Source organism: Rhamphochromis sp. 'chilingali' (genome assembly GCF_963969265.1).
Source record: "Rhamphochromis sp. 'chilingali' genome assembly, chromosome: 3".
Classification (NCBI taxonomy): Eukaryota; Metazoa; Chordata; class Actinopteri; order Cichliformes; family Cichlidae; genus Rhamphochromis; species Rhamphochromis sp. 'chilingali'.
The window spans coordinates 36,855,225-36,881,785 of NC_137931.1; the positions used below are offsets into that span (position 1 = coordinate 36,855,225).

The window sequence follows — 26,561 nt, forward strand, 5'->3', positions numbered from 1 at the left end:
GATAGCCAGGGGCGGGACCTCTCTGATTAACCGTGGTCCAGTTGAAAGTGCAGGTGAGTAGCTTGAATAAAGCGATATCGATTCATTAAATCCTGAATCGACTTTTAAATATAAATGTATTTTGCCAGAAACGCCAGAATCTCAGGTTAAAGCTCACAAAACTATTTCAACAACCACCAAACAGCAAATAAGGTCAGGTAAACTGATTCCACACAAAGACGTAAACACAGAGTGCGGACCCGACGCATCAGATCAGCTTTCTCTTTCTCGGCTTTCTCACCCGACGGCCCGTACACGGACACACCGTCGGGGCTGAAAGCCGACAGCTCACTGATTCTGATGCGTCGGGTCCGCGCTGTCTTTACGTCTTTTTTGCGCTAGATTCTGAGCTGCAGGTTTCGTCTGTCTCCAACCAAAATTCACCGAGCCAGTAGCAAAAGAAGCAGCATACTACGCTTCACATTTGATAAACATCGTCATGAATTCCCTCTTACTTTTGCTATTTTGCTTCCACCACGATAAAATCACACTTCATGCACAGCTCTCTCTCTCTGTACTTCAAGAACAGTTTCCCTTCTCAAATCTCTGTTTTCAGCATTATTCATTCACTTATTACCCACCAGTCCACCGTTGTTTACAGCGCTGTCGGCCGCTGTCTTTCTTTTTTTTCTTTTTACTTAAATGACCTCGGACAAGAAAGCCTAATTTCTGCTGTTCAATACTGAAGAAATTCAAAATTTTTAAAAATATGCAAAAATGCAGAATATTTTTAAGGTTATCTGCTATGAAAAGCCAGGCCAGCAAAATCTCCTTCATGTTTTCTGTGTTTTATTCTCAGTTACTTTGACACAAAGGCATCTGCTGTGATGCTCACATTTCTAAAAAGTCTCATAAGTGTCAGTACTGATAAATGATCAGAGTTATAATATTTCTGACTGTCTGAGGCAAAATTGAATCGAATCGGGACCTTGTGAATCGGAATCAAATGGATTATAGAAATCAGTGATGATACCCAGCCCTAGTGAATAGCCTAGGCCCGACAGAAGTGGATGTAGCTGTGGGTAATGAGAAAAGATAAGAACGATTGATAACCTCTTTTTTTTTTTTTTTTTTTTTTTTTTTAAAGTTAAGGCCTGATCCATTTGAAATTCATAGCCAGTGCTCTGACACGGAGCCATCAATCACTGAACGCTGAAAAAGCACAATGTATCCAGAAAACACATTATATGTCGTGATAAATGCACTGCCCAAGTGTCCCCTCTCCCCACAGCGGCAGGCAGCAGCAAACAGGTCGTCAGAGGAGGCCGATGTGATGATTAAGTTTAATATTGTCTACAATATTGCCAAAGAGTGCCAACGCATTTTAAGCACAAGCACAAAATTGTTAGTTAATCATTTACAAATCAATATTGTCTGTATGGACATCAATTTTCCCCCAAAAAAGTGCACATGTAAAACTGCGGTGTTAAGCGATACGGTTGAACAATTTGGGTGCGCCTAACTTTTGTGCTGGTGTGCTTAAGTTAGGCGCACCAGTACAACCATGGCAAAGATTAGTCTACAGCCCTGTTTAAGACGATACTTATTTTCTGCTTGGACAGAAAACGATGATAAATGATCACAGAAACATATTTAACATGGAGTCCTTTCCTGCAACGTCAGCAGAGGAAGTGATGAAGCCAAGGCAAAGGCCTTTTAACCAGATGGGCATCGGTAATTCAGGTGCATCGTTTTAAAGTGGTGCCAGTTAATCATGGCGTTTGGCACAGAGTTATCAGTCCTTTGTTTGCTTATAGCCCAGCTGGATTTTATGATCTCTGCAGTCACAAGAGACTCAGACAGCTCAGTGAGGTTAAATAGAGCATGTGACTGAATGTTGACGTTTCTGTCTTTGGTGGAAACCTCTACATCATTTCCTTTGTGTCATTCACGGATTCAGGTGGTGATTCACCTGAAATCTACGTGAATGATGTGTGTGTGGTTGGGTGGCATTAGTTTGATTGGTGTGTTAAGTGTCGCTCAGCTACAGAAGCTGTACTTCAGCTCATATGTTAGACAGACACGATTCTAACGTGCAGAAATAAAACGCACAGTTTTTCATTTCGTTCTTTATTTGAATTTCTTTATTTTCTGTTTGTCAGCCTTGAGAAACTCTTGCACATTAAACTGGGTTAGGCGAACACGTAAAGGCTAAAGAAGCTTACCAGTGACGTTTTGCCAGATCTGGGTGTGGGTGCCGAACCAGAGTGCAGCACATCACACTTCATCAGCCCCATCACTGGGTTCAATTAAAATAATCCCCAGAAACAGGAAGTCATATTTCAGAAGTGCTGTGTGTATGTGTGTGTGTGTGTGTGTGTGTGTGTGTGTGTGTGTGTGTGTGTGTGTGTGTTCAGTAACTGTGTCTCACCTTGCTGTCACCTTGTTCCTGCACAATGGTGCAGGTTCAGGTACCACTATCAGTCTGTTATTGGTCGGATGCTGTTACGTGTCCAAACAGCTGTTGTGGAGTGAACACTGAGATGTGATTGGCTGAGTACCTCTTTGTAGACACCGAGGGGTAAAGTGCTGAACGTTAACACGTTATTATTAGTTAACGAGATTCCGATTTAATTGTTCATCTTCCGGATCAGCTGCTGACATCTTTGAGGATAAAAGTGATTCGACAGCTGTAAAAAGGTTCTAATAATGAAGGCAGCGTTTCACAATACAGCACACACCTCCTCCACATGACCCGCACGCTTTGTCTAATTTAGCTGACCTGTTGTATGTGTTGAAGGAGAAGAGGAGTGTTTCCACCCTCAGATACACGTTAATTCATTTACTGTAGTGTGTGTGCAGATCCGACTCGCAGCCGGCTGTGAGATGCGGACATCCAGAAAATAAAGTTGATCTCTGCAGCTGCGATCGACATCGCAGAAGTTGTAAAAAACCTAAAATGACAGGAAAGGAAAAAATAAGTGAAGAAGAAAACGGAGACACACACACACTGACAGGACGTAATGTTGTACAGGTTGGCTCTAAAAGGCTTTCAGGTGTGGATGGAGCTGTGATGGCTCTCAGGGTGCAGCACTGAGTTGGTGCTGCAACAGGCTGGTGTGACTCTGAGACTGTGAGCACTGTTACTGTAGGCGGGAAAATGCTGCATCATTTAGGCACAAATACAAAGCGTTACAGTAATCTAATGAGAGGAATAAGGTGTGGCCGACCTGCGATGCTGTGAGGATTGGAGCTCAGGGTCTTGATGGGCTCCTTTGGGTGCCTGTAACACCTGGGCGTGATTACTGTGAAATGCAGACATCAGTAACACCTTCAGATGTGCATAATTTACATTTGATCTGTTTTCGGACACATTTCTATCTGTGATATTAACGAACCAATACCCGAAGGAAGTGGATTTCTGACGTGGTAGAGCTTCACTGTTCACTTTGCTGTCCTCCCTGCAGGTTTTATTATGGACTCACGTTTGTGCACTAAAGTAAAGATGGATAAATGTTGTGCATGTCTTGTTATTCTCCCCTGATTGAAGCGTGTGGGCTGAGAGTGGTGTGCATGGGCACAGTGCCACACTGACTTACCTTTGAGCGAGCCAAGGTAACACATTACAAATGTATCCACATGAGCCTTTACTGTGTGATATGCAGCAGCAGACACACTCACTTCTGCCTTTTCCTGATATTCCTCAGCATTTTATCTTATTGTTGGAAACTCCTTTTAAGACTGGGCTGGACTGAAATGGTCACATGACCGCTTTTGATTACAGGATAGGGCTGAAATCTTTCAGGCATTTATCTCGTGCCGGTATGACAACATGTTCTCCTACTGTTCCAGCGCTGAGAGTAGCCACTGTTCTTTCAGTCAAAGGTCACACACACATCTGCATTTCCATTCTCATCATCCAGCTGCTGCACGCCTGTTTTTTCTGTATCACGAATGTTGGCTTGTGTCATCATACCAAAGTCTTCCTGTTACTTCGGCTCACGTGTCTGTTCAGCAGCGTCAGGTCCTGTCGTGTGCCTGCTGGGTTTTAGTTTTACGGATGATGTGAAATATTTGAACCAAACAGCAGACACACACACACACAGTAAAGGGATACCAAATTCAGAATGTGTGTGTGCACTGATTTACTGTGACATGTCACCTTGCTAGAAGCACACACAGATTCAGATTTTGAATCTGACACCCCGTCACGCAGGATTTTGTGTGACAGGTTGTCACTGGTGTGTGTGTGTGTGTGTGTGTGTGTGTGTGTGTGTGTGTGTGTGTGTGGTCACTGCAGACAAACTGGACCACAGTGCTGTAGAGGAATGGTAATGTGGATCATCGGGGGGCGGTCCCTGAGCCACTGCTGCCGTTAAACTGGACTAAACTGTCCTTGAGGACTACAGAGTGTTAGAGGAAGGGCGGAATGAAAAGTTTAAAAAAATGGGGCAAAAATCAGGTCTCATGGACCCAATAAAACCAGGTTGCAGGCTCTGAAGAAAAGTGATAGAGACAAACTGGAGCAACATTCATGAAGTGGAATACCACACTGAGGGGAACGCCACCATCCTGCTGTGTGTGAGAGAGAGAGAGAGAGAGAGAGAGAGAGAGAACCTGCTGCAGGCTAGAGCGACAGTGTTCATCAGTGTGTGACAGTAGGGCTGCTCAATTAATCGAATTTTAATCTCGATTACGATCTGGGCTTTCAACGATCATTAAAAATGACTGAGCCGATTATTAGCCCCTCCCTTGTGCTTTACTCTCGCGCTGCTCCGTGTGGCAAATCGAGCGCACCTCTCTGCATTTCGAACATGTGTCACAACAATTAAGAGCAGCGGTCTCCAACCTTTTTTGCGCCACGGACCGGTTTATGCCCGACAATATTTTCATGGACCGGCCTTTAAGGTGTCGCGGATAAATACAACAAAATAAAACTAGTACCGGTACCGAAAAAAATAAAATTTATTCATAACACACGTGAAAAGACCAAGGAAAACCGAGTAAACGATAAAAACGATAACAAAATAACGCTGAAAACCGATTTAAAAACCCTGAAAACTATACATTTCACACCTGAGCCTCAACTCTCGCGGCCCGGTACCAAACGACTCACGGACCGGTACCGGTCCGAGGCCCGGGGGTTGGGGACCGCTGATTAAGAGGACCCGAGGGAAGCTCGGAAAGCTAAGCAGAAGTTATTTGGAGAGGAGAGTGACTGCCGTTGGTTGAAAAGAGAGGTAAAAAAAAAAACTTCAGTGGTGTGGAAACATTATGGTTCACGGAGTCAGACGTGGATCAAGTAGACATAGTGTGTAAACTTTGCTATGGTGTTGTAGCTGCACCACAGAGCAACACCGTAGCAAAGTTTACTAAACATAGATGTTTACATTTTTCATTTATTTTTTATATTGCAAACATTTGCACTGTTATCAGTATTTGCACACTATTTTATATTATTTTTTGACAATCTTTAAAGTCATTATTCAATACATTGTTATTGTTAAATAAAAATCGCCAAATAATCGAGATCTCAATTTCAGTGAAAATAATCGTGATTATCATTTTTGCCATAATCGAGCAGCCCTATGTGACAGTCGGTGCTTGGTGCCATCACGCTGAAGGCAGCCTGTGTGCTGCATTGATATATTGATATGCATGTGCGCCGTCTTTGCAGCGCCCCCTGTAGTCACAGTGTGTTTTTTGGCTTGGAGTGTGTGTGTGTGTGTGTGTGTGTGTGTGTGTGTGTGTGTGTGTGTGTGTGTATGCACACAAACCCTTAAATCTACATTTAAGCTTTTATGACCTGCAGTTTAGGGTCTGCATAAACTTCCTGCTCACTTTCCAGTAGAAGTAATGATGACCACTTCGGCAGGTCACATTCACCCACCTGCCCATCCTCTTGTTTTTATCCGAAGCTGAGGTGGGAATGGTGTCATATTCCACATGGATTTTTCCTGAAAGTGTGCTTGGCCTCCTCCTGAGGGATCCTCAGCTGCTTTCAGCCCAGATGAGATATAAAATCTCTCCAATGACTTCGCAGTCTATCTCCTCCCAGTCCTCCTCCCCGAAGGGTGCCATGATTAGACGCTGCACCACCTCTGCTGGCTCTGCTCAGTACGAAGAAGCAGCTGAGCTTCTTGTAGTCCATGCCTCGTTCTTTCTTTCCTTACCCAAAGCGAATAACCATGGGTGAGGGCAGCACCGCATTCTGCCTCTGCTCCTCCCAATTACTCATGGACGACTCTTTCCCAAACCCGAAGAAGGAGATCTGAATACCTGTGTGATATATTTTGAAATGTTGGGTAACCACTCCATCTGCCTAAAACTAGCTTCTTTAAAAACACTGAAGTGTGAGAAACTGTTTTACTTTAATTTATAATGAAGAAAAGACTAAAAACTGATATTTTTCTCTTGCTGGTTGTTTAAAAGCTGCAGACTGACTTTTCTGTGACCTCAGCAGGAGGGTGGAGCCTCATCCATAACAGATATGACAGTGATGAGAGGAGGCACTGGGTGAAGGTGGGTTGCAAAGTGGAATGGAGATGTGCAGCAGCTAAGTAGGCTGACCTGCTGGGTTTCTGAACTTGATTCAATCTTTTATACCTTTTGGACAATTTTTGCTGCAAAATCTTTCCACCATAAATGAGGCGGAGCCCAAACTCACCGTCAGGGTTCTGAGTCTATTTAATCATCTGGATAATGTCCTGTCTGTGACACGTAGCTGCTGTCCCATCGTCCACCACCACGCACCTGCAGTCCATGAACTGAGTCTGAACACCAAACTCTGAGCTGCATTCTGCTGCTTTGATAAACCATTTCAAATGAGTGGCCAGAGCAGCGGAGTGGAAGTGGTTAATTAATTTGGTGGTTTCTGTGCTGCGGGCGTAGGGCAGCAGTTTAGCTCCTTATGTATTTTTAATAGATTTCTGGCAGCTGAACACATTGAGCCTCCTGAAGGAGAGCTTAACAAGACATCCTGTCATCCTGACAAAGAGAAGCACTCCCAACAATTTAATTCACATTAAACACACAATAAAAGGTGCGCCTGCTCCTCTTCCTGACACGCCTCCATCATCAGAGCAGCAGCCGGTGATGGAGGCGCTCCGTCCTTCAGCCACCTCTCCTCACCCCGAGAGGCATTAACACCTGCAGTTACCTGTCACATTAAAGCTATTAATAGCTCATTAAATACACACACACACCTGCCTCCCGTCTGAAAACTGTTAGCCTTTGATTAAACTGTGTTTGCGTGTGTATGTGTGAGATTTTAATAGCATGGTAGTGTGTTTTCTGTAGATATTTTTGTTTTCCAGCTTCACACAGACAAATGCAAAGTTCTTTTTATATTTAGTGTTTTATGGAAACGCTGCAGGGAAAGTCTGTGTGCAACTATAGACTGTAAATAGAAGATGGACATTCAGACGCTCTGCTTTAGCATTTTGGCTGTGACCATATTTGTGTGAGAGGATGGGGTGCTCACAAAGCTCCAAAATCACAAACACAGTGCAGAGGTCCCGTTCAGGTGAAGCTAGCAGACAGGTAGCAGCTACAGTTACCTGTGTCACCATCCACCCGTCACTCGCAAAGGCCACGCCCCTAATACCAAACCACACAATTTGTGTATCAGGCTGTAAACATGTTTGTTTCTGCTGTGACATTTTAACATCAGGTCTGTGGAGCCTGACTCACTGTTGCCTCTGCTGGATGTCAGAGGAGCTGCAGTGACCTCAGGTACCTGAGGTGGCGTGTGAGGAGCTAGTGATGAGAGCAGGCTCTTCTCGGGTCCATGTATGAATGTGATTCAGCTGTGGACGATATTTTGGGGTGGCTGTTTGCCATCTCAGATATTTCCTATGATTCTCGACGTGCTTAGCTTCATGGCGTTGTGTTAAGTCGTTTGTAGCTGAGTGTGTGACAGCTTCTTCCGATCAGATCTTATCTGACCTGGTCGTTTGAGTCGATGCCACAGAGGAAAGGAGGCGTTTGTGGCAGCTTGTTTTCCTCAGAAAGTGCTCTGACAGCAACATGATGATTAAAAACAAGCGCTCAACTTGTTTCCAGGCATGTCTCAGAGAATTTCTGCTGCCTCGGGCCCCAGAGCCACAAACACAGGACGGGTCTGACCTCCTGCCCCCTCAACAAGCAGGTTTTGGTGCTTGAACCTGAGCAAACAAAAGGAAACAAAAAGTGCTGCAGGACTGATCTCCGAGTCTGACACTGATCATGGTTCTGATGCTGACAGAGGCCCATTTACATCATCATTTTAAATGTATTAAATTACAAATACTGCACTCTCTGCCTTCGTGGCATGGCAGCGTGGCTTCGGTAAGTACCAACGCGGTCGTGACCTCACCGGGTTTGCTCGGCTGTGAATCAAACTTTATACGCAGTGTCTCTGGCTGCTCGCAGCAAACTGAGGCAGGCTGAACCAAAACACCAACTAAACTCACCTGTCGTGTGTTATAACAGGAGCAGGCTGCAGCCCGGCACGTTAAACTGTTCTCAGGTCAATGCTGAGGTAAAGCATGACCTTTCACCTGCTTTAACCAGTTCTGAAAGTTTACCCAAAATGCATTTTGTGAATGATCGTACCAGTTTCTTCAGACTCTGGTTCAGCTAAAGTGCCTGATCATCAGCACAGCTGACGGTCATGTTCTTTGAATGATCCTGTGAGCAGACGGCATCGGTCTGCACTCTTTAATGCTGTCATTGTCATCATCTCATGGCTCCTCATCCTCACCTCCCTCCTCTTCTTTGCGCTGAAGCTAATTAGAATGAACTTTTCTGATGATTTGAACCTGGACAGTCTCTCCTTCAGTGTCACCTCCCTTTGCAGCTTGTACAATTAGTTTTAATGTCTTCAGTTTTGTGCTTCCATGTAAAAACTAAAGAAAAACGTCACGTTTTAACTGCAGATGTTTTACGTTTTCTTTGGTGTCACAGGAAGCCGCTGATGGTTTGCTGTCTCAGCAGACTCGGTGAACGTGACATTTGAAATGTAAAATTTGTCGAATGTCTCCTGGAAATCAAGTCTGGTTTCAGTTATTCTCCAGTTTGAAGTGATTTACTGGTTTTCAGTTTATCTCTGATAACTGCAGTGACCTTTAAATCCAAAAACACAAAACCCTTCACATCTTCAAAGCGGCCACTGATTCTGGAAAGGTCAGTAAGTACGAAGAGCAATAATTAAAGGCACGTTTGCTGACAGTGGAGGAGTTTAGTCTCAGCTGCAGGTTTCCTCACCCTCGCCGTTTGTTGTTTCTTTCACAGATCATTAAACTGATTTTTGTTTGACACCAGATTTGTCTCTGCTTTTCTCCTCGTCTCATCCTCCCTCCTCTCTGTTTCATAATTACCTCCTCACCTCGTTACTCTTCTCCTTCACATCTTAAATGCTCCTCTTTGTTCTTCTTTCTTCTCTCCTCCCCTTCTGCTCTTGTGTTTTGGATTTCTTATTCACTTTCTTTCACATTTTTCTCCTCTTCACCTCCCCCTTCATGCTTTTAATTTTATCTCCTCCTCCCTGTCTATGAGCCAATCCGAAAACCGGGCTCCTGATCACTGAGTGAATTTGAGGCATTATTTTTCACATGTAAGTGGCTTCCTGGGAATCCCAACAAATACAGCCATAAACCTCTATCAGTGCTCGGACTCTTTGTCTTTTAACTTGGCACATTTATATAACTGCTCAAAAAGATTATGCACCAGCGTAGGGTCTGAGAGTGCATCCAAGGATTTCATCCTCATACCTGATGACAGTCAGGGTGCTGTTGCCTCACCTGCAGAGGTCTATGTGTCTCTCCATGGATAAGCCTCCCCAGACCAGCATAACGTTCTCCACAGCTTCTACAGACCCTTTCACGTCTATCACATGTGCTCAGGGTGAACCTGCTCTCATCTGTGAACAGCACAGGGCATTCTATGACAAATGTCAGTCAGGTCCACGGTGCCGTGCAGTGAGCGCACTAGAAGGCATCGGGCCCTCAGGCCACCCTCATGAAGCCTGTGTCTGGTTGCTTGTTCAGAGACGTTCACTCCAGCGACCTGCTGGAGATCCTTTTGTAGCCCTTCCAGTGCTCGTCCTCTCCCTCCTTGCACAGAGGATCAGATTCTGGTATTGCTGATGGGTTAAGGCCTTCTACGGCCCTGTCCGGCTCTCCTGGAATCTCTTCCATGTTCCTGAGACTGTGCTGGGAGACAGCAAACCTTCTGGCAGTGGCACGTATTGATGTTCCACGCTGGAGGAGTTGAACTACCTGTGCAACCTCTGTAGGGTCCTGGTATTACCTCATGCTACCAGCAGTGACACTGATCTTAGCCAAATGCAGTCATAAAAGACGAGGAGGGGAAAATTAAAAACATTCCTGGTTTGGGGTCGTCTCATTGTTGCCCCTCTATTGCACCCCCCTCTGATCCTTACCTGATCAGATCAATATCCAGGAATTTAAGTGACTTGATGATGTGCTCTGATTAAAAAGTGTTTTTGTGAGAGGTGTATAATTTCTCATGTTGGTTGTTCTCCTCTCCTGGTTCTCCTCCTCTTCCCTGGGCTGCAGAGCGGTGGTGTGAGCGTTATGGAGACCTGCGAGGGGAGCTGCTATGCGTGGAGCTGGAGAAGGAACGGCAGGGTTTGGGCCTCAGCCTGGCGGGGAACAGGGATCGCTCCCGCGTCAGCATCTTCGTGGTCGGGCTCCATCCCGGGGGGCCGGCTGCCCGCGATGGGCGCATTCAGATTGGAGATGAGCTTCTGGAGGTGAGAAGAGTCCAGATTATCATTTTACATAAATTACATCAACCACAGTGAGAGTGAAAGCATGGCGTTCATGAGAGATGACTTTAATCATGTGTGAGGAATTTGGTGCAACATCTGCAACATCTGGGCCATCCTTTTTTTTTTTTTTATAAATTTGTTTTTGTCAATTATGTCAAAGCCTCATGCAGGTGGCTCTTCTACCTGCAGACGAGCAGATGCATCAGACTGAAGAGAAAACACTTGAGTGCAGCTCTCAGGTCGATCTGGTGTGTGTGTGTGTGTGTGTGTGTGTGTGTGTGTGTATTGATATAACATTTTGTTTCTTGTAGTTCTCGGGGACCTTTCAGCGGTCTGCCGCTCTGAGGACACATTTACTACTGTTGTTGTCTGTCTGTTTGTATTCAGGAAGTAATAACCCTCCCTCACTTTCAGCACCTGTGGACATCAGGTAACTCGTCTCCACCCCTCTGTCTGCATTTCAGATTAACAACCAGATTCTTTATGGGCGGAGCCACCAGAACGCCTCAGCCATCATTAAGAGTGCCACCTCCAAGGTGAAGCTCATCCTGCTCAGGTAGGACTGCAGTGCATGGTGGGAAAGTCTGAGCATTTAAAAAAGGTTCCATACACAGTGGCCTGCTGCGTTATGGAACCTTTTGGTTATTAAACTAACACTGGTGCTGCTACCAGTGTTAGTTTAATAACACTAATAAGTAACATTTTTATTCAGTCAACAAAAAAAGTCATTTTACAAATAAACCTTTCAGTGTCTGATTCAGCAAGCTGTGGTCTCTTCCTCCTGTTACAGCAATAAAAAAACAAAAAACAAAAAATTAAAATTTCATATAATTAAGTTAAATAATATTTGATCTCACAGCAGCTGAAACAAACAGTAATAATAAATATCAGTAATAATATTTCATTTTAAAATAATTAAAGCAATATTTGTGCATTAAGTTGTTAAAAATTATTAAAGAATTATTATTATTAATAAAGACTTCTTTGCAAAGCCGTCTGGTGAGCTGCATCAGACCCTTTGCCCGGTTTCCTGACCTAAACACTTCCTGACTCCGCCCCCTTTTTTATCCTGTATAGCGTGTTCTATTGCTGTGTTTCTTGATTGTGAATAATATCATAGTTATTCTCTGATGCTGTCGTTCATCCACAAAAATATAACCTTGTGCGTCAGTGAGAAGGTCTGTGCAGGAAACTCGTGAAGAACAAGCTGTTTCTGTTTCCTGTCACTGCATTCTCTGCAGCACATCATCAGCTGATGCATACTGAGCATGCTCAGCTGAGTCTGAGGAAAACACAGCTGCATTCCCTTCAAAATAAAAGCTGCTTCCTGATGTGGAGGATGACTCCCAGGCTGTGGAGATGAAGCTCAAAGCATCCCAGAGCTCAGGCTTTACCACAGCAGGGACGGTGAAACGCCTCCTTCACACTCACTGAGGAGTCATTTACGATCCAGGGAGGAGATGGGCAGATTATACTCCTCCTTCCTCCTCCTCCTTCCTCTGCAGATCCATAAATGATCTTTTGTAATTAGCAGCTTTGAAGCAAGCGGGTGTGTTTAAGTCCAAAGCCTGGCTCATGGGGCCGGGTTAGCACTCCGTCACGCAGATTTAAACCCTCAGCCTGACAGGATGAAGACCATCGCGCTTATCCTCCGCTTTCTGAGGAGAGTTTATCCACATTGTCACTCAGTTTCACCTGATATGGGACGTGACGGAGCTGTAAGTGGATCAAATTATCAGCACAGGAGAGATGAAAGGGAGGAGATGGTTTCAGGTGAATGTGCTCAGACTTTAATCAGCACAGATTGTTCATGTTTGAAGTGTGAAAAGCAGACGTTAGCTTTGATAAAAGGAAAAATAGGATTCAACTTTTTGTCTGCAGCCCTCATTTCGACAGGATGTCAGAGGCAGAGGTGAAGAATGAAGTCCTCACTGTTCTCTTCTAATTTAACTCATCAGTTAAATTCAGCCATCAGAGAAACAGCAGAATGAGAGACACTTAAGTTGAAATCCTTCTCTGAGCTTCAGGCCGTACCTCTCTCCAGGTTTGGTGAGAGAAATTTGAAGATTTTGATTGGAGGTTACTGATTAGCGGGTATATCTGTGAGTAAGGCTCTCATGCACTCTTTGATTTGATATTCGCAGAACGACAAAAGTCGCAGATCATTGACTGCTCACATCCCAACCCACTCTCATTGTTCCCACTGCTTCATACCAGCCCCAAACCCAGCGTCCCCACAGCTACACCTCAGCCCACTCCCAGCATCCCCACAGCTTAATCCCAGCCCACACCCAGCGTCCCCACAGCAACACCTCAGCCCACTCCCAGCATCCCCCATAGCTTCCTTCCAACCACTCCCAGCATCCCAGCTCACTGCCATGTCCACACAGCTTCTTCCCAGCCCACTCCCAGCATCCCCACAGCTTCATCCCAACCTGCTCTCACATCCTCACAGAATTATCCTAACCCACTCCCAGTGTCCCTGCAGCTTCATCCCAACCCACTTTCAACACCACCATAGCCTCATACCAGCCCACCAGGTCAAAGCAGCTCTGACCTCCTGAGAGGGAGCTGCAGTAGATCAGCGGATTTTCTCTTCCGGATGTTTTTCTCTGTATGAGATCACGTTTACATGGTTTCTACATCATGTTGCTTTTAAGACTTCCTGACTGTTATATGATTGGCAGATTTATCACACAGACTCACAAGACAAACATCGGAGCTAAGCAAGCGTCTCATGGGGCCTCACCCTGCAACATACTTTAATAACGGGGCTAATTCTGCATGAAACTGTAGCAGAAAAACAGGAAATATTAAGCTGCTCATACTGATCATTTAGATGGGGTCAAACCACCAGGTTGATGTTTAGTTAAGATTTCACTGCTGAGCATCTCAAAGTTATTTAATTGATTTTCTTTTTATTAAAGAAAGCAGGTCAATATGAGGTGGATGAAGGTGTCAGTCTGAAGTGTGAGACTGCTAAAGATCTCCTTTACCCCATCTGATTGGTCGTTCACTGCACCCCAGTGTCGGCATGGAAACAAGTAAATCACAGGGAAAACAGGAGATCAGTGCTCACTGAGCCGGGGAAGCAGCAACCAACAATCAGCTGACTTTGATGTGTCTGTGATGTCCTCATCAATCCACCGGCGCCGGTGTCTGTCACTTCCTGACAGCTGTAGTGTTGGCCTGAGACAGTGATGGAAACGTGTGACTGATGGTCAATCAAAACCCGCAGACTTCACAGGTTTAACGAGACCTGATCGAATCATTGATTTCTGACATCAGAGACGTCTGACGTCAGAAACCTGACTGATACGTTTCACCTGATTTAGCAGCATTGCATTGTTTTATTTTTGTAATTATTCACAAAACTGTTGAGAGGAAGTCTGATGATTTTTCCAACTTAGTGTTTGTGTCAGTGTTAGTCTTCTCTTCTGCTGGTGTAAGACGAATGCAGCATAACAGATAAACCTGACTGAAGCTGTAACAAATGCTGGTCTGCGCTGACTCACAGATATCTGTAACACTACCAGTGTTGGTCAAGTTACTTCAAAAAAGTAATTAGTAACTAATTACTGATTACTTCTCCAATAAGGAATAGAATAGAATAGCTCTTTATTGTCACTGTTACAAGAACAATGAAAGGCAGTTTGGCATCTCTCCGTGTGAAATACACAATAGTGTAAGTAAGTATTTACTAGAGATGGACCGATCCGATATTACGTATCGGTATCGGTCCGATACTGACCTAAATTACTGGATCGGATATCGGAGAAAAATAAAAAATGTAATCGATCCATTAAATATCACGAAAGCACCTCACAAAACTTGCAACACGCCGTAACTCACCTCAGAACGTTAGCACGTCGGAGCAGTATGCATCACGTGATAGAGCGGCTGTGGCATGCGGGACCTGTCGGTGGTCTGGATAGCATGTGGAGCTTCGCTAGCAACCCGGCATTTCATCTCCGACAAAGTTATCCCCGAGAGAAGTAAAGCAAGTGTGTAAGTCCATCTCTGAATGTTTGTAAAGCATTCCCACGTTAAGCTTAACAAGCGACTGCCTCTCGCTCTCCGGCTGCTACTTCAATCGTGAAACTGCTTAAATGATCAGCTGATCGGCTTTTCTGTCGCGAGTCCGTGTCTCTTGTTTGTTTTTGGCCCACTTTGCACCAGAAAGAGGAAACCAGCGGCTGAACAACAGCAGAACGTTTAAGCTTGATAAGCTGTTGTTAGAATTTATTTAATATTTCTTTCTACACCAGGATCTTTTTCTACGTAGCTGACGCTGGTAACTGTGCAGGGGCGGATCTAGCAAAGTTTAGCCAGGGGGGCCGATAGGGCATTAACAGGGAAAAGGGGGCACAAAGACATACTTTTCTTTCTTATTCTCATTTAAAATGTCGAGCTTTTAATAAATAATTATCTGACACCCAAAGTTTTAATTTGATGTAAAATGAATAGAAGTCAATTACTGTATATAGTGACTATTAAGTCTAATATATATACCCTAGTAAGCTATAGTACTTTTTACTTTGGGAAGGTACCATCTGTGCAGTCTGCAATTTTGTTGAAGAAAGATGTTGAATCTATTTAATATTTCTTGAAAAATAATTGATTTCTGTGCATTTTTTTTCACACTGCATCAAATTAAGGTTGATTACGTCGATTAAGCATCATGAGGTGGCGCGTGAGGGGTGGTTCCTTATTTTTTATTTATTTCTTTTTGTTGTTGCTGGGAGTTGGAACCCTATTAGTTAGGTTGCTTAATATTTACGCTAAGTACTCTTTAAAATACCAGAATAGGGAGGATGGTGTAGGTCTAAGTTTATTAGATTGATCAGTATTGCTGAACTATGAAATATTTTTTTTGTATACAGGTATAACAGAATAGCTTTAGTGTAGTTGTTGTTTTAAACTTGAGTATGAACTTGCAGACTTGCAAAATGCAGCAAGATATTTTAAAAAACAGTTTTGTTGATTAAAAAACACTATATCGGATTCATATCGGTATCGGCAGATATCCAAATTTATGATATCGGTATCGGTATCGGACATAAAAAAGTGGTATCGTGCCATCTCTAACATAAACTGCTATTATTGTGACCGGTGTGAGCTCTCTCAGCAAGTAGAAGGGTCTACACTGAACTATCATGTACTCATGATAGTTCATGAATGTCCTGTCACTCTTAAATCTATTTTCACCTGTTTAGCAGAAGTGGAGCAGGCGGCGGTTTGCCCGTTGCTGCAGCAGTCTTGTCAGTGGGGGGTTTCTCTGTGAATTTCACATTCCCGTGGCAGCATGCGAGGTACTTGCTCAGAAGTTTAGGGTTTTTTACGCTCTAGAAATAAGTTTTCTTCCCACGGAGAGTACAGCACATGCAGATGTTTTTTTTCACTTTTTACGGATTTATACTCAAAGTAAGGTCAGTACTTCCATGCTTTAAACGCTGTATAGTCATATTCGCAATCCATATTATCCATTGTTGATCTGCACATGTCTGTTACCACGAACGTTGCACGTACTTACGTCAGTGTCATGAGACACTCTCACAAACAAAATCATGGTTTAGTAACGCATTAACGCAGCGTGCTTACAGGAAAGTAACAGTAATCTAATTACTTTTTTGCAATAGTAATCCCTTACTTTACTCGTTACTTGAAAAAAGTAACCGTGTTACTTGTAACGCGTTATTGCTCATCTCTGAACACTATGCAGATATTCTGGCCATGATGTTATGTCTCCTGTTTCTTAACGTCCTTTGTTTTTTGAATTTGAAATATTAAAACGCAGCAACTTTTTTATGTTTTTATGATCATCATACTAAATGTAATGTTTCCTTGTGAATATTTTTCTTTGGCTGAATAAATGAAGGAAGCTGTTTCCTGCAGTTGAGTTTGTATCTCTGTGCTGCATTCAGGACTTTTATTCTTCCTGCAGCGTGAATGACGTCCGCCTCTCAGGGTAAACGTGGTCTTTAGAATGAATCAGTATGGCGGAGGAGGGAGAGGATGAGGAGGTGGTGTGTTTGGAAGAGATGAAGGGACTCCTCCCATGATTCCCTGATCATATCAGTGTTCTGTTTTGACTCTTATGATGGTCCTCTCTCTCATGCTCTCTCTCTCTTTTTCTTCCTTCCTCCTGCGGCTCTGATTAAATCGTGTCAGAGCTGCAGGACGTTGGCGCTCTCGCCGTGTTCAGCATCCTCGGACTGAGTGCTGCAGTAATGAGCTCTGAGAATGAACATAAGAACAGGACGAGGACCTTAGCGGCTCCCGTGATGCAGATGGCTCCATTTAATGGCGATGCCTCAAATCCAACGAGCTTCAGACACCTCCTCTGAGGGTTTGAAGTGACGGCGGAGTTGTTCCACATGGCGCTACGCCCTCCTTCGTGTCTGCCGGCTCTCTGGGGGGCGTTGCTGCTGTTTTCTGCTCTGTTACCCGCCAAGCTGTTGCTGCAGTTGTAGATATAATAAATGCGGCTTCAGCCGGGCCCGGTGGACTGAGCCTAAGTTTGGATTACAGCTATGGCCCTATCAGGAGAGGAAGAGGAGGATGAGAGATGGTGTCACACTGTCTGCCATTACAGCGTTACATTTTCTGTTTACACGTCAGTGTTTAAAACTTAATTCTGCTTTGTTCCAGCCTGCTGTTCCTCTCATTCGTGAGTCAGCTGAGACATGAGAACTTTGCAGTGTGTTGATGTATGCCGAGACTGTACATAAAGGTTGAATATCATCTTAGGTTTGTGATGTCCTGGCATGAAGTTGAACATTTCCATCATCACAATTTTGCCTTTTTGGGGTCAGATGAATACGGCCTGGATCGTTTGCTTTCTCTGGCCTCCTTTCTGACTGTAACAGGTCCTTCAGTTCCAAAGCAAACACTACGTTCTATTCAATCAGAGCTGAAACCAGCAACCAAGACAAGAAACTCCTTTGCAAACTTTTTAGTGACCTCAGTGATCGAATGAGCAGGCGACCCATTTCCTGACTTCTATCCAATCAGACATCATTTTACAATCAGTCATGCTGACAGCCAGAGGATACCTGCTGCGTAAGGCATAAACACACAAATTCTGCAGGTGTGGCAGAGCTGTGATCCGAATGTATCAAATTTCAGATCCGTGGAAGAAAATGGATGAATCAATATTTAAGATTTCACCACTAGGTGGCAGTGTTTTATGAGAAAGTCCTGGCTTAGCTGTCCCTGCAGTGCAGGGGTGATGAGGTTTGAACTTACTGTTTGTGAAGCTGAAGTTTGTTCTCACGGTTTTGTGTTTTTCTATTTTTGTGTAAATCTGTGTTTCCTTTTTTCTAAATGTATTGATCAAACTAAGATCCGGGGAGGGATAAAAAAACAAAACAAAACAAAACTGGGCTCTCCCACCTGGAGGGGGAAACCAGGTGGGGATTGCCCAGAGGTGTGAGGAAACCAGGAGCTGCACAGACTACGTTGAGGAAACATGAGTGAGTCATCAGTGAGGAGTGTTCACTACAGCAGCACAAAGTGACAGATGGATGACAACGTAGAGGAAACCGTTGCTGATGCTGCAGTGTGAGACTCGAAAGAGCACACAAGGAGACGCCTTCACAGTAAAACTGAAGCATCTGTCTGTTTTTATTTCTTTTTTACTTAAAAAAGATTAAAAAGATGAAACCTGCAGCTGCTGAGGAGGACCTCGGACTGTGGAGCTTTGTTTCCGGTTGTCCTCCTCTGTGGATTCTCCTGGGATCACAGATTTCTTTAGCCTGTTGTTGAGCCCTGACACTCAGCTATGTGAAGCATCACCGTCATGCTGCTGCAGTTTAAAGAGCTGCACTGCTCTGTCCAAGTTGTAGGTGAGCTGCAGCTACTCTGCAGCTGTTACAGCTCTGCTGCACCTCCACGACACACTCTGGAAATTCCAAACCAACAGACATAATGAGTTTAAGCCAGAGAGACTGGTGAATCTGATGGCACAGTCACAAAGCTTTGCATAGTTCCAGAGCAGATTCAGTCTGTCCTGCTCAAGTAAATCCATCTTTGTTGCTCAATGCTGAGTCAGAGGGGAGGCACATGGATTCAGGCTGTTTCCATTATCATGTCACTGTAATATCGCGTCACATGTGACACACTGCATGTTATTCCTCAGGCCAATCACAGCTCTACATCATCCTGCATGATGTAAGTAAGTAAAATGTATTTGTATAGCACTTTTTAAGACAGGAATGTGTTACAAAGTACTTTACAAGGAATACAAAAACATATCAGACAAAACAACATATTACACAAGAACGTTACCCAAATGCCTGTCTTAAAGATGTGTTTTCAGCTGTTTTTCAAAAGAAGTCACAGAGTCGGTGGTGCGTAGAGGGGGTGTAAACTGTTCCAGAGTATTGGTGTTAGGGTTTGGAAAGCGTGATCCTTTGTTTTCAAACGGGTCCGTGGAATAGTCAGAAGACCACTATCAGTGGATCTATAGATCTGTTTTGGAGAGTAAGGGTGAAGAAGCTCGATGATATAAGTGGGGGCCTCTCCTCGTAAAGACATAAAAGTTAGAGTGAGGATTTTAAACTGATATCTATACCCAACCAGAAGCCAGTGCAAGGACTTTAACAAGGGAGTGATATGAGTGAATTCATGACTGTGGGTTAACAGCCTTGTTGCGGCATTTTGCACTGCTTGAATGTGATTTAAAGATGCCTTTGTCAGACATGTTGTATGATTTTAGGCTTGATACTCTCTGGAGCAAGAACTAAACACTCAGTCTTGTCTGCGTTCAGCTGCAGAAAATTGTTTGCCATCCAACCATTAATTTACTTAAGACAGTCCATTAGGATGGATAATTTGTCTAATTCCCAAGGTTTAAACGAGATATACAATTGGATATCATCTGCATACAGATGGTAGGAAATCATTTTGAAACTGCTAATGATAAGGCCTAAAGGCAGAATATATAATGAAAATAACAAGGGGCTTAAAACCAATCCTTGTGGAACCCCGCATGAAAATTCAGCTATATCTGACCAAAGGTTTCCTACTGAAACCAAAAGTGATCTAACTGCCAGAAATGATGTGATGCATTTTAGGACAGATCCAGATATCCCTACCATGTGATTTAAGTGGTGGATTAAGATCTGATGATCAAAGGTTGAGCTAAGGTCCAGTAGAACAAGGACTGAGCAAACACCTCTGTCTGTGGCCATCAAAAGGTCATTTGTGACTTTAAAGAGAGCTGTCTCTGTGGAGTGTAACTTTCAAAAACCTGACTGAAAGTTATCGAGACTTTTTCTAATATTTTAGAAATGAAAGGAAGTTTTGAGATGCGTCTGTAGCTTGTCTGAAGTGTTGGATCCAGGTTAGGCTTTTTCAGCAGAGGTTGAATAACCCCCTGTTTAAAACACCTGGGGACAGAGCCGGACAGCAGGGAAAAGTTTATCAATGTGACCACAGAGGGCCCAATGGTGTCAAAAACAGAGAAGTAGGTAAGACATCAGCTGGACTCGTTGAGGGTTTCATTTGACTTAGTATTTCCGATGGATCTTTTAAAGAAACTGAGTGAAAAGACTCCATAATTATGGGATGTGGGAGATCACAGTTGAAGGGGCTATCTAAGGGAGTTATATTTCCTCTTAGGCCACTAATCTTATCTTGGAAAAATCTTAAAAAGGCATTGCAATCCATATCTGAGAAGACTGGTATACATGGAGTTGGAGGAGAGATGATGCTATTGACTGTATCGAAAGAACCTTAGGATTTCTTTTTCTTACTGCAAGTAGTTTAGAGAAATAAGTGGCTCTCACATCTTTCACTATGTTGTTAAAGGTGGATAATAGCTCTTTTAAGTGGAGCTTATGAACCTCAAGTTTTGTGGCTTTCCACAGGCGCTCAGTTTAACGGCAGATTTGCCTAAAGCTGCGGATAGCTTCTGTGATCCAGGGCGGGGATTTTACAGTGCTGCCTTTCTGATTTTGAGAGGATCCACTTTATCTAGAATTTTTAGACATTGCAAATTGAAGGATGCCACATGCATCATCAGTTTCAGGTAGATTATTATAAAACCCTCCATCCATCCATCCATCCATCCATCCATCCATCCATCCATTTCTTCGGCTTATCCGGGGCCGGGGTCGTGGGGGCAGCAGCCCAAGCAGAGAAGCCCAGACCTCCCTCTCCCCAGCCACCTCCTCCAGTTTATCCGGGGGAACACCAAGGCGTTCCCAGGCCAGCTGAGAGATATCTCTCCAGCATGCCCTGGGTCTGCCCCGGGGCCTCCTCCCAGTGGGACATGGCCGGAAAACCTTGCCCAGGAGGCGTCCTCGTCAGATGCTTGAACCACCTCAACTGGGTCCTTTCGATGTGGAGGAGCAGCAGCTTTACTCTGAGCCCCTCCCGAATGGCTGAACTTCTCACCCTATCCTATCTCTAAGGGATTATATTTACACGATATTATAAAACAATTCCACAAATTCTTCTACCACAGAGTCAGTAATTAGACATGAATGCTTCACATGAACAAAGGGCAGAGTGTCACAGATAAAGGAGAGATCAAATACAGTACAGGTGTGGGCGTGTGTGTAGCAGTCTGTTCAAACTGAAGTGAAAAACTCGTTATTCTCTGTGTCTCTGCAGAAACGACGATGCAATAAACCAGATGGCCGTCCCTCCCTTCCCCTCTCCCCCTCCACCACCCTCTCTCAGCCCAGCCAGCCCTGAGGTAAACGAACACACACACACACACACACGGGATACAGCTTCTCTGTCCCCATACCTTTGGATATGTGCTCTCCAGTTTTGAGCAGTGACACTTGTCCTGGTATAAATATCAGGTGCTGCATTTAAAATCCTTTTGTTGAATGAAGCAGTATTTTTGTCTGTTGTAATGTCACTGTGTCAGGCTGAGTGATTACAGACTCGTTAATGTCGCCTTTTTGAGAAAAATATATATACACTGCTACCTTGTCAGTGCTTGGTCACTTTCATGACGTCTTCACGTCATCATCAAGCCGCAATACAGCTGACATTTTGTGGTGTAAACCTATATGATGCCAGCCAGATAGTGTGAAAAGAATAAAAAGGTTTGTCGTCAAAGTTGAAACAGACCAGAGGAAGCAGGTGAAGGTCACCGTGAGATCATTTAGCCAAACGTCCATGTAAGTGTGAGTAATGGCAGGATGGAGTTCTCTTTAATGACCGTGGTTTAATCCTCAAAATGTTCAGACTGCTGTGTGTAAAATGTTTTGATCTGATTTATTTGGTCGTCTTGATGAAAAAGTTCACCTGTGAGAATTTGCAGGAGGTGTAGGTAAAAGTTTTCAGGTAATGTTTCCTGTCCTTTGTGAAGATGTTAGTGTTTCACAGACGGATGAGCCTTCAGTGTTTGCACAAAGAAGAGAAACTATTCATATTTAAAGTTTAGGGTCGCGAAACAGTCGGTTATTGATTGTTTATGTGGAAGTCCATCAGCTGTGTGACCGCGCTCAGAACACAACAACGTTCAGCTTTGACCTCCACAGAGAAGAAAGTGGCGTCTGCTTGTCTGAGACGAGCACCGAAGTTCATTCTTTGTGTTTGTATGTCAGTGTATCTCGCCCACCCTGCTCAGTGGATCCACCCCCTCTGACGGGCCCTGCCCCCCCGACGGCTTGACGCTCCACCCGCTGTCGGATGCGCCGGTGAGTGTGAAGCTGAATCTGAAACGGAAACGTGGGAACGAGTTGTAAGTGTGAGCTGATCTGAGGTCTGCTTAACAGGACGAACCAAGCGACGAAGCCGAGCAGAACAGCAGGAGCAGGAACAGCGTCCCCGAGAGTCTGAGAGAGGCCAACACTTTCAGAAAGGTACACAGCCATCAGACTCCGCCCCCAGGGTGTAATTGTTCAGATTATTATGGTAATGTTCACCCTTGGGAACCTTAATACTGACATTCTCTGATCAAACAGACCAGACTTCATGTGAACTTTTCCAATTTTGGAACTGTTGTCTTCTGTTTACTCCTGACCATCGTCAACTTTTCCTGTGTATGAATCTCATCAACAATTATGAGTGACGGATGAGATAAGGTGTAAAACATACCCTTAGATCTGCAGGTCTCCAAAATCCAAGAAAGTGAAAACAGCCAGAAGAGTGATTTTATTGGGACATATTTCATATCTCCAAAAGTTGATTCTGTTCATCTGGACGTAACGTTTTCAGTGGGAGACTTCTTCAGTCTCAGCTGACTGCAGGTTTCCCAAATCTTATAAACAGTACATTTGCATAATAACTGAAACCAGCCCACTGGAGGAACAGTAGGCTGGGAGGTCAGTTCCTTCATCATGATTATGCAAATTCTCATGACCATTGACCAACAACCATGGCCGTGAGTACCATTCACAGAGAGTTGGGGAATGGCTGCAATCACAGCATTGTACGATGGCGAAAGATGTACCCTTAGGCCCCCTCCTCGATTCAGAGATGGTCTTTCCCTTTTCACGTAAATGGCCTCCTTGACTCCGCGCTCAAACCAGCGTTCCTCCCTGTCAAGGATGTGTACATCCTCATCATTGATGTGCCAAAAATTGTTCCACCCCAAGGATCCGGTCCCCCGAAACAAACAGAGTAACATAGTGTACGCAGTTAAGTGCCAGGAGGATTGCCAGGACATCAGGGAAACCAAACAAACTCTGGCACAACACAGAAGAGCCACCTCTTCAGGCCAGGACTCTGCAATCTATTCACACCTACAGGCCAGTGGACACTCTTTCAATGATGAGGATGTACACATCCTGGACAGGTCACTTGGATGAGTGACGAAACGTTTCTCCCACTGAAAACGCTACGTCCAGATGAACAGAATCAACCTTTGGAGATTTACTTACCTGGATGATTGAGAATGCATCAAGACGACATATTTCATATTACAAACTTTGTCCTCAGGGTTTTGTTCCAGATGTCCCAGAAATGTGACTGAATGAGGACATGAATGTGTCTCCTTGACCCGCTGTGCTCTGTTTCCTCTGCAGAGGCTGAAAGCTACAGAGTCTCCAGAAAATGAGCTGCAGGCTACACTGGAGCAGCAGGTAACCTCACAGGAAGCGCCCATATCCTTTAAGTTAAAGATGAGATCATGTGGTTGCTGTTATTATGGACTTATTTCACTTCGCTCAGTTTGTTCTTATCAGTCACACAAAAGCCTCTATCAATACATCTGATCTGTGTGTGTGTGTGTGTGTGTGTGTCCAGTCACACAGTAAACGGATGGCAGCTTCTCCTCCTCTGATCAGCCCCGATCAGCACAGAGGTACAAACACAGACATTTAACTGTGAAAAATCAGATCGACATGCAGACTTCATGTTTCTAAGAGTAAACTGATCCTCGTCCTCCTCAGACCCAACCTGCTGTGCTGTGGTTCCTGGTCAGGAGACACTGCTCGAGATCTGCAAAGGTCGATCTGGACTGGGACTCAGTATAGTGGGAGGAAGAGACACACAGCTGGTAACACACACACACACACACACACACACCGTGTGTAACTTTACAGTCCAGTGCTATACCTGCTTTTGTAACCAGCTGTGAGCATCAGTGATGATCTAACAGCTGTTACTGTCCGTCCTTTTAAAGTTATTAAGGATCACAAATGCTGGAAACTCCTTAAAAAGTGTCAGATTTTTAATTATTGTTTTTGCCTTTATTTGATAGTAACAGTGTAGAGAGACAGGAAAGCAGGGAGAGAGAGGGAGGGGAAGACAGCAAAGGTCCGCGGGTCAGACTCCAACCCGGGCCCATGGCACGTGGTTGCCAGCTCATCCCACTGAGCTAAACTGGCACCAAACACGCTAGATGTTCCCGTGTGCAGCTAAATTGTTTCTCCGTTTAAATAAGGTTTTTACAGAAAATAACCGGCTGACTGACAGGCAATCAGGAAAGAGTGCTGGACACACCGTTCTGTGACAGAAAGCCTGACGTTCACACTTTACCTGTAGAATCTGTGTTTAGTATTTGGTGTGAGACAGACTTGAGTGAGAGTCTCACACTCTCCTCAGCATCGAGGACGGTGCTGAGAATGCTCAGCCTTTTTCGATAATCGATTTTCTGATTAAAATCGATTTCGGCTTGAATAAAGTCATATCGATTCATTAAATCCCAAATCAATTTTTAAATATAAATGTATTTTGCCAGAAATGCCAGAATCTAAGGTTAAACCTCACAAAATTATTTCAACAACCACCAAACAGCTAAAGCAGTAAATGAGAGCAGGATTCCACAAAAAGACGTAAACGCAAAGTGCGGACCCGATGCATCATAATCAGTGAAATGTCGTCTTTCTCACCCGATGGCACGTACCCAGACGTGTACGTACAGGTGGAGCTGAAAGCCGACAGCTCACAGATTCTGAAGCTGCAGGTTTAGTCACTCTCCAATGAAAGTTGACTGAACCAGCAGCAAAAGAAGATCCAAACTACGCTTCACATTTCGCTTCACATAAACATCGACATGAATTCCCTCTTAGTTTTGCTATTTTGCTTCCACCACGATAAAATCACACTTCCTGCACAGCTCTTTCTCTCTCTGTCAGTGTACTTCAAGAACAGTTTCCCATCTCAAATCTCTGTTTTCTGAATTATTTGCTTGGTTAACCCTAGAACACTATCGCTGGGTGATTTTCACCCGAGCAAATACATTTACATTTTGGAGCATTATTTTAGGGTCACCCCATGACACTTTTTTTCATTTTGTTAGACATGGCACAGTTGAAAGTAAAAGCAGACCACTCTGATTTGTCATGTGTTGTCATATTTTGATATATTTTGATGACAAGTACGTTTTGTTGGTCATATTATATCACGTAAAAATCACCCGGTATTAGTGATTGTGTTTATTTATAGTTTATTTATAGCAATAGTGTTCTAGGGTTAATACCCACCAGTCATAAATGATCAGAATTATAACATTTCTATAAATGACAAACTGGAGGACTATGATCAAATCTGGAGGTCACTCACTGAGTATTTGGAAACTATGGACAAACAAGAAACTACTATGTGGGCTTTACCCTAGGTTATAACAAAGTGATAGCACTCTGGGATCAGGGAAGGGTGTGGGGAGGGAGATATTTTTTTTTGTTGTTGTTGTTGTTTGGCTTTTTCTACCGTCTTGGTTGTCTGTTTCATTTTTTGTTGTTGTTGTTTTCCCCCTTTCTTGGTGATAAAAATATAAAAATTAAGCAATGAGAGCCCATGGGGCATTTTTGTAATCGTTACTTGTGCTTCACTGTAAAAATATTTGAAGAGAGACAGAGAGAGATTATAATATTTCTAAATGTCGGAGTCAAAATTGAATCGAATCGGATCAGGACCTTGTGAATTGGAATCAAATCAATTCTAGAAATCAGTGACGATACCCATCCTTACTGTTTAACATGAAGCCAGGACAGCGTTCCACTCTGATGATGAAGATCAGTCTTCTTCATCTTCAGTTCATGAACAGACTCTAGCCAGGCCTCACCCTCTCTTCTTGTTTCTCCACTAGGATGCCATCATGATCCACGAGGTGTACGAAGAAGGAGCTGCAGCCAGAGATGGGCGTCTGTGGGCCGGAGACCAGATACTGGAGGTATTCACAGACACAGCACCACCCACGGGAGGAGGCGCCCATCTACCTGTCATTACATCATTAACAGGATGTATATGAGCCATAACGTTAGCTGGCGAATGTAGTTACTGCTCACAGTAGGAGGTCCGACCTTCTGCAGAGTCGTCAAAAACTCAGTTGGATCAAAAAGATATTTAGATTTGAAAGTTGAATCTAATGTTGTCTGCTCAGAAACTAACCTGCTTC

The 26,561-nt window shown here is 44.0% G+C and overlaps 1 protein-coding gene across 10 annotated transcripts in view; it reads left to right on the forward strand.

The window, feature by feature from the left end:
- Nucleotides 1-26,561, forward strand: part of patj (PATJ crumbs cell polarity complex component) — an 89,000-nt gene that overhangs the window by 56,713 nt on the left and 5,726 nt on the right. For all 10 annotated transcript variants that reach the window (XM_080877260.1, XM_080877258.1, XM_080877262.1 and 7 more), the window contains 9 exons: nt 10,539-10,735; nt 11,218-11,309; nt 21,374-21,458; nt 22,324-22,416; nt 22,495-22,581; nt 23,746-23,802; nt 23,966-24,023; nt 24,112-24,218; nt 26,253-26,336. In XM_080877260.1, coding sequence (XP_080733386.1) covers nt 10,539-10,735; nt 11,218-11,309; nt 21,374-21,458; nt 22,324-22,416; nt 22,495-22,581; nt 23,746-23,802; nt 23,966-24,023; nt 24,112-24,218; nt 26,253-26,336 — 860 coding nt within the window. The remainder of the gene's footprint in view (nt 1-10,538; nt 10,736-11,217; nt 11,310-21,373; nt 21,459-22,323; nt 22,417-22,494; nt 22,582-23,745; nt 23,803-23,965; nt 24,024-24,111; nt 24,219-26,252; nt 26,337-26,561) is intronic.